This window comes from Cygnus atratus, chromosome 1, assembly GCF_013377495.2.
Source record: "Cygnus atratus isolate AKBS03 ecotype Queensland, Australia chromosome 1, CAtr_DNAZoo_HiC_assembly, whole genome shotgun sequence".
In the NCBI taxonomy this organism is placed as follows: domain Eukaryota; kingdom Metazoa; phylum Chordata; class Aves; order Anseriformes; family Anatidae; genus Cygnus; species Cygnus atratus.
In genome coordinates, this window is record NC_066362.1 from 92,797,207 (window position 1) to 92,809,376 (window position 12,170).

Genomic DNA, 12,170 nt, shown 5'->3' on the forward strand with positions numbered 1-12,170 from the left:
AAGTCTAGGTTCTTAATGTTTCCTGTTTAAGTTCATATTCAAATTAATAGTCCAGTAACACTTCTAGCACAAACAATGCTCACTCTTTATCGGTATTCCCAGGAGCCAACTGTTTCTCCTGTTAGGAAGAGGGAGCCAGAAGTGAGAATGCAAGAGCATTCAATGTTAACCTGATTAAAGAGACAGTAACCTTTTTCATCCACCTTAATCACTGACAAAAAAAAAAAATCTTAAAAAGGTACCACTCCAATTTCTTTATTATCTGTAACCTTTTGAAACTAATCACATGGAACTACAAAATTAGCAAATGCCTTGAAATCTGTATACAAAACATAAATTACCTCTAATTTCAAACTCAGTTATTAGTGTACCACTCAAAATCTTAAAAAAGTGGCTCCAAAGATAGTCTTATACCATTCTTAAAAAAGGAAACTGTTCCTTTAATGTTATACCCTCCCCTCCCCCCAAACCTCAATCCACATCATTTAGTTATTTTCTTGGTCATGGATATTTCCAAGATGAGACTTTATATTTCGTTCCCATAGCTTCTGGTTGTCAGAAAACCCATGCTTTCCTTTATTGAAGGAATTTGGTCCTGCTGAGGTTGGTGTATCCCTGTGAAAAGCAAAAACAGTATCTGCTGAGAGAGTCAATTTAACTGTAGTAATCGGTGCAACAGGACATGGAAAACATTGGTTTCATGCCCAGCCTGCTGCCAGGAACTACCACACATATCTTTCTTTCAGTTACATCAGGAGTCCTTGTTATTGGCAACTGTTAATTGGCCACAGAACTCATCTGTCTGTGGTACACCAAGAGAGCAATGAGATGGGGCAGCAGAGGAAGCGGCAGTAACTGCTGCTAGCAGTGAAGAATCTGTTTTAAGGGCTAAAAAATAAAAATGCAAGTCTGCTATTGTAGAAAAAAATCCACTGAGCAGCAGTAAGCCTTCAGGGGACTGACTTTAAAAGCAGTCTATTATGGTAGACTCTTTAAAATATATATGCCCCAAATTCATCCCTCATTTAAGTGAGGCTTTCTCTGGAAGCATCCATATTTACTTTAAGATTGGCCCTACTGTGTCTCAAATGTGTGTCAAGCAAAAGAATAATATACATTTATTTCAAAAGTACACCAGTTATTATTCTTCCCTCTAAAAGACATAATGTTCATCTTTTTCTTGCGTGGGTTTAAAAAAATCTGAGCAGACTACATTATTTCAGGGCAATACATAAAATGGGGAACTAGAAAGATATAAAGTTTAGATGCAAGCAGGAAGACTTGCAGTTTGCAACTCTTGACTAATACTCACTCTCCAAGAAGCGAACTAGTTTCTGTTTAATACAGAATCAATTTCTTCTTCAGAAAGAAGGCAGCAAGTATGATCCAAAGTGCAAATATAAATGTACAATTCAATCTACAGCTGAAACTTTAGATAGAATTTTCTTCTGTCTGAAGAAAAACTTTTGAACCTATTCCATCTTTCTGTAATTGTAAACCATTTGAAAGATCTGACCTGAGCTGAAGAAACTCTCATGTGCTCACCCTTCTCCAAGCCACAGCTGACCTACCTTCCAATATTCTTCATGCGCATCTTAGCTTCTGGAGGCATTTCTTCTGGTTCACTCTACAAAGGAAAAAGGAGTTTAGAGTGTGCCTGGCTGCTATCTTTTGAACATTTCAGTGATAATATGGGGAATACAGTCCTGCAGGAAAGTCATTTGATTTAGAACAAAAACAGATTCTACAAGGTTACAGAAAGTAACAAGTACAAATTCCTTTGATCATCTCTGTGTAAGAAGGAGCAGCAGCAACACGACAACAAAACACTCGAACTAGAAGGAGCATGACTTCTCTCTAGCTCCACCCCCCCCCTTTTTTTTTTTTTTTTAAATCAAGCCCAGAGAAAGCAACCATTAAATTTGAATTATGTATGTTTCATTTTCAGGGAGAAGTTATCAGTACATTTAATGATTTCTTGAACCAACACAGTGCTACAAAATTGTACATACTTAAACAGAAAAACAAGAGATGTTTCTAAGCTGAAAGTTTCCACCATTATGTAAAAAACTTGAATGACCCACTGGTCTCTGCGTAACTCTAACCTACACCAACGGGACTCGAAGTTGTGTCAGTCACTGGCTTATTACTCACATCTTCATCTTCATTGAAAGCCGCTGCTACAGAAAGTGTTTTTGGAGCAAGGGTTGGAACGGGCTCTTTAGGCTTCTGAAAGAGATGAAATGCACAAGGAAAGTAAGTCTACCAACTCAAAAAAAGCTCCCCTTTGCATTTTAAATAATCTGTTAAAGTCAAACATTTTCATTGAAACTGATGGGGGCAACAAGGGGGAAAAGTATTTTTGATTTAATCAAACAGGTCAAGGTTTCTCTCCAACGAAAGGGAAAATGGCTTCTCATTTGTTCAAGATCCTCTCTGAAAAGCTGGTTGAGCCTTCTCAGATTACAATTCTACAACAAGCGAATCTCAACTTCCTAGCACACTGCAGGGGTACACAGCCTCTGCTGCATGACATGAACAATTAAACCAGGACTTCATTAAGTCGTGGTGTTCAGAGTTTTACTATGCTACTGTTAACATTATTCCTTTGGAGTCTTCTTATCCATTAATGCCAGGTAGCTGAATATGTTTCCTTTCCCATCTTTTAACAATTTAACAGCTCTCTGGCTTAAAATAATCCAATGCTTTTTAACTAGTATCACTGCGCATCACACCATGGAGGCCTGATTAATATAAGGCCCCTTGAAAAACAGATGTTTAGATTTCCAGAAATACCCTCCTCTACTTCAAGTGTATCAGGCTACTTACATCTGAGTTACTTTCTGTTTTTGCTGTAAGACTACTAAGAAAGTGTCGAATCATCATTAACAGCTTGCTGCGACAGTACTACCACTTATCTAAATCAGTCATATACAGTGCTTCCTCCATTTTGACTTCATTGGTTATCATTCTGTATACATTAGTATTTTGGAACCTGATACTGCAGATAAGTCCTTAGGCAACTGCCTACAGCTCATCCAACAGCCTATAATGTGTAAATATTCTGTCGTTATTTACAGCTTCGACTCCACAGGAACAGGTAACATACTAAGAAAGTACAGAAATGACTAAAAGGAAAACGGTTGAGTTACAGCACTGTCAAATCTGGTACACTGTCAGTCACCCACTAAATGCAGGAAGCCAAAAATCCTGAGCCAAATTTACTGCCACTGGAAATAGCTTTCTACATGAGAAATCAAAGCTTGCTAGTAGCTCAGAAGGCAGCTCTGTCAATTCTTCCGAAGTCTGATTGACCTGACTGCATTTATACCCTAGAATGCTGCCAGCCCACTTCTCCCTCCCATGTGAAAGTAAGACCACTCTTTTCATTTTTTGCAGATCTGTAAAATCCTGGCACTGCAGGTGCAAGCCTTTCAAGATTACAGTCTGAACCGAATCCAGACACGCGTTTATAACCTACCCAGCACAGTGGGATGTGGGAAGTATAAATAAACTTTATTAAGTAGAGACAGCATCTAGCTTGTCCTTGCCTGAGCTAGTACAGGTCTACTTTGGTAATAAAGAGAAGCATCAGATTCACATTAAAACAAGCACAGGGATAACCTTTACTGGACAACATAGGGAATGAAAATTCTTAGAGAGGTCACATCTCTTGCACATTATTTTAATAGGCTTTCAAAAAGTTCTTCAACAAGGTTAAAAAAAAGTGCACTAGGATAAAGGACTCACACTGACCTTGCAAATAACAAGCAAAGTTATGAAAAACAAGCTAGACTTTCCCATGCAAAAATACGATCCTTGGAGTGAAGATGACCTATTAGGGCATCTCAGAGAGGACTTCCTTTTGTGCACCTTTAAGCATCCCGTGCAACGGAGCTCCCAGCTCTCATTTCAAAGTGGCTTGAACAGTTTAACGAGTCTCCTCATTTCCCTCAGGAAATCATTCCAGACTATCCAATCTCATTACAAAATTATTCTGTATGTTCAAAGATCTGCAGTTAATTTCCATCAAGTCCTACGCTTCCTGAGACAACTGACCCAGTATTAATCGCCCGCAAGTCCTTACATATGCATAGGTATGCGGCCCTGCAATGCTTTCTTAAACTTAGATGAAGTCACCCGCATTTAATTCAAGACTTTCCTCCTGCAAGGAAGCCTCCCCACGGTACTTCCCCTTCACCTCACTTTCCTGAAAATTAAAAGCCCTCAGACAACTTACATTTGCTGCTAGTTTGATGGATATTGCAGATGTCTTCTTTGCTGTCTGATTGCCTATGGAAAATCCAAACTTGGACATTTTGGCAGGGGCAGGCTTTGTGGTGAAGTCTTCAGCTTCTTCATTAGCTGCCCGTTTCTCTGCGCTGCGACTCGAACTTTCCCCTCCATTACTGGAAGAAACAGTCTTAGTTTTCACAGGTTTTTCTGCCTCTTCTTCAGGTCCTGGTGAAGTCGAAACAACTTACCAAGATGAGCTATTTTTACTGAGCAGATTGATGGGAGCAGCAACCTCATAAAGCATTATACTTTGAGTGCAATAGGTTAGGTGTTTTTAGTGACAGCAATTGTCACCAATGTACATTTAGTAGACAGCAAAATACAAAGAGTAGAAGAAACCACAAGCACTCCACTACTTGTAAAGAACTTCTTGTGTACGAGCCAGGAAAACAATCTTGAAGCACCATCTCTTTATTTAGTATGAAAGTCAAAGTTCATGTAGTAAATTAAATGTAGATGACTAAATCTTTTTAGAGTTTAAGTTGCAACAGATAAGGTTTCACAATCAGAATCCCAATTCCAAATCTACAGCAGATAATTTAAGTGAAATTTAATTCTACCAAACTTTTACAAAAACGTGTCCATGCCAGTCTCTAGGCTTGCCTGGCACAACTCTAAGACCATGGAAGTGACTACAGTGAGGCCGGCTGTCTCAACCATGTTTCAAGTCACTGCTTGTCCACATCTCATCTGTAATAAATCTGCCAAGCTCTGCTTGAGTTAGGAATCAGCACTAGAAAAACATATATAGAGATTTCATCTTTTCTGGTTTTGCACAATGTCATAGAAAACATAGTAGCTGAACAATGATTCACAGAGGAAAAATGACGCGAATCACATTTGCATCTCCTATAGACACAGCTTCTTCAGCTACACCAAGGCACAAAGGTGTCCTTGGAACACTCGTGGTGAACATAGTAAACACTTCAGCAAAAATACAATTCTCTGCTGCTGCAATAAGCAAATCACTGCAGTAGCAGATGGGGAAAAAAAAAAGCATGCATTGGAGAATGGACAGGAAAGCATTCATACTATTAGACTAAGAAAAACTCTAACTAGCACCAGTTTCTCATCATGTGAAACGGAGAAAAGGACCCTCCACAGAGAGCAAAATCAGGCCACCAGGGAAGAAATTTCTTGGCACTGCTCTCTAACAGCAAAAAGCAGATAAAGAAGGCAGAGCAATGGGAGAGAAGCTAGTCTGAATTTGGGGTCAACAAGATTGCAGTTTTGAGGGGAAAAAAAGGAAGCAAACCATGTCAGGAGAAAGGAAAACTAGGGACATGAGGAAACTGAAATGAGAAAAATAGAAGTATCCTTCAATTTGGCATATATAATTTCTCTTAACATTGCCTTAACTTGCAGTTTAAGCATGTAACTGCTCAATATTGCCTTTTTTCAGGCACCCATTCACAGCACATTTACTGCCTATCCACATCTATATATACATATATATATATATATTTCTGCTATTTCCCAAATCATCAGTATTGTCTCATCAGTAGAATATACCCTTTCTACCTCACTATTCTAGTTATCAAGATAATAAGTGATTGGAATAAAAATTCATTTATTATTCACCTTTGGGAAGATGATAGATCACTATACAACATATATACAACACACACAGAAATAAAAATCTCTAACTTCACTCTATTCAAAAACAGTATTAGTCTGCACCACTAGAAATTTGACTCAGAAATTCTAGACATAGAAGTGACAAATAAAGACGAAAGAGAAGAGGCAACATTTACACAAGTGACCTTGGGTGCTGGCTGCTGTCTTAGCAGGGTTTTACAAACACCACTCTGCAGTGCTTTGAGAAGCTGTTTACAGCTTGTCCATGAAATCACATTAAACAGAATATTAAGTTATTAGCCTAATCTAGTTATACCATAGCCTGTAAGGTGATTTGAGGGCAGGGAGAAGTTACACTGGACTGAAAAGTTTGGGAACCATGGGTCTAGAAGTTTGCCTCTTTGTAAGATATGACAATCGCAGCAGCCCAGATGTCAGGGCACACTGGCCCAGTCCAGGTTCCTAAGCCAATGCCAGCCTGAAGCTAACTTAAATTGCAGTAGACTACAGTTTACTGCTTTGACTGTGAATTCTGCAGTACTGCTAAGCAAAACACCATGTCTAAGATAATCTAGAGTTGCATGTATCAACTCCCACACCTGTTTTCTCACCCTTCTCAATGAAATGTTAAACAATCCCTGTCTCAAAATTAGGTTCTATCACCACTGAACTATAAATGCTACTACTGACAGGCTCTGCTTAGGACAAACCGTAAACTGATGGAAGAAATTGCTTCCTTACGAAAAATTCAACTTGCTGAAGGTGCTACAAAGAGCTCAGGACAATTGTGAGGGTGTGGGAACAGTTGCGTCTAGAAATATTCTATTTCTAGAGCAAACAGTTATAAATGCAGATGTGTATCGTTCATTAAACTGGTCTCTCTAATTTCCCAAGCCAAGGTAGACTTTTTTTTTTTTTTAAATTAAGGCTTTTTTGTTATTTCCTAGAAATCTAGAAATCTCAAGGTAGTCATATTTCACCTACCACAAGCACCACTAATATTCTGAGATCTCGTCTGACCAGTGCTCTTTTAATGGATCATAGTAATCATAAGCTGCACTGCTTCACAGATGAGTTTTCCTCGTAAGTATCAACAAGCTATGCAAATGGACAACCTCCACCGCCTAGGTGGTCTAAGTGACAACAGGGCTTGTTGCAGAGCATCACAGGATATGTTGTCTGTGGGAACGTGACCACTATGCAGTGGGGATAAAAACACTAAAGAGTCATAATTAAGTTAACTTTAAGGGGGAAAAACTTGGCAAAAGATAAACTTTAAATTGCTTGAAAAAGTCATCAGTGAATAACAGCTTTCATTAGGGCCAATGCACCATAGCTCGTTAAGATCATGTTCCAGCACACCAAAGAAGTGCACAGGACAGTACGGATACCTGACATAGTGATGCTGTCCAGTGATTATATTACTAGAATGTAAAAAGTATAAAACAAAATAAAACAACAACAAAAAATCCACAACACCATAGTTTCAAGAGTCTAGGAACTACCCCAAATCAGGTGTTACCATTCATATTTTAGCGATCATCAGAAATGACATTCACTGTTCAGACTACCCTAATTGGTTTACAAGCTTAATTTAATCTTTTAACTCATCAAAGAATCGCCGCCAGTTTCTAGATATACTTAAACCAAAAACAGCAAAGGGAAGCTTTAGCTTTGCAAGGCCGCTATTTTCTCAATTTTAAATGATGAGGGAAAAAAAAAAAAAGACCGAAAAAAGCATGATTACAAATTGGAAGAGAACTGATGATAAGCAGTACACAAGAAGACAGGAATATCCAAGTTCAGGTTGAAATAATATAAAATCAGACAGAAAACTTGTGTATTGATTAAATAAAAAAAGAAACAAAACGAAAAAGAAGACCACCAAGGTGCTTAAAATGGCACACAAGGAATATTCACTGTCTCTCTACTTGCAAAAGTACCACAGCTGTTAAAAGCAAATTTTGAGGCGTTTTCTTTCTTCTTGCCAGTGGCAAGGGTGAGATCTGCGCACAGGGCAGAACGAGGCAGCGCATTCCTGTCAGAACGCCACCCAACTGCGGCGTTTCCGCGCTCCAGGAGCACGCTGCGGGCGCAGCCGCTCCTGAGGGGCCGAGGCCAGCCCTGAGGCGGGCGGATGGCGGGCCCAGGCCCCTGTCCCCTCATGGCCCGGCCGGGGTCAGCTCCCTCCGCTCCCCCACCCCCCGTGGCCGCCGCCGCGCGCCCCCCTCCCCTCCCGGGGTCCGCGGGGCGAGGCGCTGCGTGTTCACCTCCTGCGGGCTGCTGCGGCCGCCGCGCCTTGTCGCCCTCCGCCCGTCCGTCCGCCATTTTGTCCCCGCCTCCGCCTGCCGCGCCGCGCATGCGCACCGCACCCCGCGCGGCCATAGGGGCGGGGCGGGCCGAGCGCGGAGCGGCCACGTCCCCCCACCCCCCCCCCTTTCCCGAGGCGCGGCGGGCGTGACGCACTTCCGGCGTCATCATGACTGGGAGAGCGCGCAGCGCCTCCGTTTGCTCTGTCACGGCAGCCCCCTGAGGGGCAAGTCCGCTCCCCTGCCCTCCTGCGACACAACTGCACGGAGTCACGCTCTTTTAACAGTGAATTTTATCTCCTTCCTCTCACATAATTCCAACAATGTACAAATAAATTCAAACTGCCCCATGCCACAGTCAATTTACAAACCCACCCCTCACCAGGGTCCTTTCAGTTGGACTAACAAAGGCATTTTTAGTGACAAATACTCAAATACAGTTCCACAAGTCCACAAACTAGAGCGTATGAGGGTACAGTTTGCCTGCAAACATCATTTTCTTCCTCAGCATTCTACTTCCGTGTTAGCTTCTTGGAGTAGTTCTTCGCAAACTGCTTTCGTAATTCATCCTGCCTCTTCCGAAGTTTAAGTACATTGATCAGGTTTAAGGCTGTTTTCAATTCATGCACAGGCTTGTTTACAAAGCCAGAGTATTTCCTTTTGGGAACAAATTCCAGAGCCTTCTTCCAGTCTCCAGTATCTTTCAGGGTTAACAGAATATGCATCATCTGATCCAGTGTGAGATTTTTGGCACCGCTACTCCACAGCAAGTATTTCTCCAGTGGAAGGGCCGCAGTCTCCAGCCCCAGACGTTTTGCCTGTGCTAAAGAGACTCCTGTTTTTATACTCTTGTCAACCATAGACCCGACAATGTAGATTTTGTCATGATCGAAAGTTTTCATGACTTTGGGAGAATCAGCGGTCAGATAGATAAGCTTATCCTTCGGAAAGATATCTGTGTAGCACTGGTCTGTCACAGTTATAAGTAGTTTGCCCCACGCTTCTCTATAATGTTTGATAAATTCCTTGTGATACAGGCTGTCATCTTTGAAGTTACAGAAGTGAATGTGGAATGGATCCATGGATCTTCGATTGCAACTTTCACTCAATACCAACTGTCTCACTGTATTTGCTACTTCTCTGTCTGACATATCCTTTTCATAAGACATGTCAAATACTAGAGGTTGGCCAAAGATCATTGACTGAGCTACCCTCCAATTGTATGTTTTATCCATAGAGCTGGCCCACAAACATAAAAATTGATTCTTCTTGGGCTCTTCAGTTTTTGAAGCGCTCTCCTGCATTTCTAGCCTCCTTTCCTTTCTCTCGTCTGTCTTTCTTTTCTCATTTTTCTTGTAAAGTTCTTTAAGATACAGAAATTTTAAGTACTTCTTTTTGGCTGACTTGGAAGGACATTCTACAAACGTTTTTAGCTGTTCTTCAGTGACATTTTCTGGAACCAATCTACCAGCTAGCCTCCACATCTCCAGAATCTCACGAGCAGCAGCCAAAGTGGAAGTTTCCTTAGGCTCTGAGGCTGTCGCACTGACTTCTTGCAACCCAGATTTCATTACTTCCTTCCATGCATCTAAATCTAGTTTTTCTGAGGGACTGCGTGAACTGTCCTCCTTCAGGCAATGTGATAAAATCAGAGTTCTACTGAGTGAAAACAAATCCTTTTTCATCCCATGTTGTGCAGCAAATGGAAAGACAGAATATCTTACAAGCTTTTTCAGAAGCATGTTAGCAGACTGCATACTTGGACACGTGCTGTGGTCAAACACTTATCTGCAAAACAGCATAAGAGGTGAAGAAAACTTGTCAGAAGTCATGAAGAAAACACACACATAATCATCCTTATTAATGTCAACAGACAGTAACTTGCTTCTTGGGAAATACTAGGAATTCCCGCTTCCACTATTTCTTTACTACTCTTTCTAAATAAAAATGATGTATGTAGTGCTGTTATTATTAGACGTGGTTATCTCTACTGCTTAAAACAGTGGTACTTACTGCACTTCAAAATGCAGTCAACCTTTAAGTATTGCCTGAGATCTATTTCCATTATCCCTATCATTAGACAAAGAAGAGCCTTTGCAACAAACGTAAGCAAAATGCCGCATGTAGTCTGAAATTGTTGTAAAAACACATCCTGGTCTAATTTGCCTACACTGTGAAAATGGATGAGGTGCTTCATCTAGTAACATTTTCTGGAATAACTTTGTATCAAAGAAGATCACATTTTTGCTTTCTATTATGTGTTAGAAAGGTCTATTGGCAAACTTTGGTACTTAAGTTTTTCCTTTTTACTTTAATACTTGCTTTTTTAATTCTTCCATGCATTTCCACATTGCAGGTCACTGAAGTACTGAAACTACCAGTGCTATAGTTTTGCTAAGACAACACTACCGCCAGTGAAGAGACGCTCATAGCCCTTGAGGCCCTTGTTCCTGGCTCCCTTGGTAGTACAAACATTCACGTGGCCACACTATGAACGAAGTCAGTGAATTGATCCTAAAGCCAACTAACCAGGTGGTGGAAAAGAAGAAAACAGGAAAAAAAAAAAAAAAGTGTGATCATCCCAGCCAAATGAGATTCCATACCTGATTTGCTAGACAGCTCCTGGAACAAAGACAAAATGAAGCAACAAAGAACTAGTACAGGAAGTGACCATCTTTCTTCTTTTTGCTGGATTGCCTGTGAAGCCACTGTCACTGCACAAAGCTAAGGACAGGAAACCCACAATCCCATTAATCTCACACACATTTGTACTTAAACGTATGAGGTTTGTAGAAAGAAAAATACCAAAGAATGTTTAGTATTTTCGTTGTCCAATGCAAACCTACTTAAGGAAGATCTGAAGATTCAGTGGACGTTAGAAAAAAACATGATTTGGCCAAAACATAAAAATTGGCTTTAGATTTTGAAAATATAATTCATAATCTCCCCCAATAATTTGCCACCTGAAAATAATCAGATGTACAGAAGAACAAGTTAAACGTACTTTGGAATTTATACATATATATATACACACACCTGCCAGATGCAGAGCCACAGAAAGAGGACCATATTATTAGGAAACATTTATATAAAAATAGAGTGCATTTAAACATAGTGGGTGATACTGGCAGTAGGGCGATGGTTGAACCAGATGATCTTGGAGGCTTTTCCAACCTTAATGATTCTGTGATACTGTAACTCGTCAAATTTGTGACTGAGTTTTCATTTTCTATTTTTATTAAGATAAAACAAACGAAAATACCTAACTGTGAAGTCAAGAGAAAACACTGAAGTATTACAATAGAAATGTTTGTAGTTTGAGATTTAAGTATTAAACATCCTAGCAAAATTAATAATCTGAGAATGTCTGTCATCCAACTGGAGAACCCAAGGGACTAATTCTTCAATTAACTTCTATTACTGGAGCTCCAGTGAAACAGAAAGATAGATTTACACAATCTGAACACCTGATCACAGCTTTTGATAACAACCAAGTTATTTTTCTACACGCTCAACCTACAGCATTCTGCCAGCGTTTGAACTACCTCTTGGAGAACCCAGAGCTGCAGAACCGCAAGCGCTTTTCTCATTTATTTTTTTTAACACGACTTCCCCCTAATTTTCAACGCAGCCCACGCCAAACCCCTAGCGCTCCTCCGAGCACCGCGGTGCGTGCCCGGAGCCCCCCCGGGAGTCTTCCACGGCGCCATGAGGGCGATAAGAGGCCACCTCCTCCTCCCCTCAGCCCTCAGCGCCCCGGCCCGCACCTGCCTCCTCCCCACGTCGCTAAGGGCCACCACTCTCGGCCGCCGCCATTTTGTGCTCGCCGTAAGCGGAAAGGGCAGAGCATGCCTGGGGAGGAGCCAGGGTCCATCCCTCTCTTCACCCCCCGCTAGGGGCTGGCTCGCTGCTTTAAATTTGACGCTTTTTTTTTTTTTTTTTTTTTTTTTAATTGGTAATCCTTCGGTGGGGGGCTTTTGCGGAAGC

At 41.0% G+C, this 12,170-nt stretch overlaps 2 protein-coding genes across 4 annotated transcripts; both read right to left on the reverse strand.

The window, feature by feature from the left end:
* Positions 1–239: 239 nt before the first annotated feature.
* Positions 240–8,259, reverse strand: PCNP (PEST proteolytic signal containing nuclear protein). Its single transcript, XM_035540969.2, has 5 exons — positions 8,145–8,259; positions 4,241–4,461; positions 2,155–2,229; positions 1,572–1,627; positions 240–615 (listed from the first exon to the last, which is right to left on the reverse strand). Exons 1-5 carry the CDS (start codon positions 8,257–8,259, stop codon positions 486–488), a joined length of 597 nt encoding a protein of 198 aa, XP_035396862.1. The 3' UTR covers positions 240–485.
* A 200-nt stretch (positions 8,260–8,459) lies between these two features.
* Positions 8,460–12,037, reverse strand: TRMT10C (tRNA methyltransferase 10C, mitochondrial RNase P subunit). 3 transcript variants are annotated; one of them, XM_035540541.1, is made up of 3 exons: positions 11,951–12,026; positions 10,787–10,907; positions 8,460–9,971 (listed from the first exon to the last, which is right to left on the reverse strand). In XM_035540541.1, the coding sequence occupies exon 3, from the start codon at positions 9,938–9,940 to the stop codon at positions 8,696–8,698; it is 1,245 nt and encodes a 414-aa protein (XP_035396434.1). In that variant the 5' UTR covers positions 9,941–9,971; positions 10,787–10,907; positions 11,951–12,026; the 3' UTR covers positions 8,460–8,695. The 3 variants fall into 3 exon arrangements, with proteins under 3 accessions (XP_035396434.1, XP_050564265.1, XP_035396435.1); XM_050708308.1 differs by lacking the exon at positions 10,787–10,907 and having other exon boundaries at positions 11,955–12,037; XM_035540542.2 differs by lacking the exon at positions 10,787–10,907 and having other exon boundaries at positions 11,951–12,034.
* Positions 12,038–12,170: the final 133 nt, after the last annotated feature.

Coding starts and splice junctions, on each gene's coding strand:
- PCNP (XM_035540969.2), bottom strand. CDS start 8,259: ATGGCCGCGCGGGGTGCGGTGCGCATGCGCGGCGCGGCAGGCGGAGGC. Junction 4,462..8,144: donor GCCGCAGCAGCCCGCAGGAG/GTGAACACGCAG, acceptor CGACTTCACCAG/GACCTGAAGAAGAGGCAGAA. Junction 616..1,571: donor CGCATGAAGAATATTGGAAG/GTAGGTCAGCTG, acceptor TGCTTTTCACAG/GGATACACCAACCTCAGCAG.
- TRMT10C (XM_050708308.1), bottom strand. CDS start 9,940: ATGCAGTCTGCTAACATGCTTCTGAAAAAGCTTGTAAGATATTCTGTC.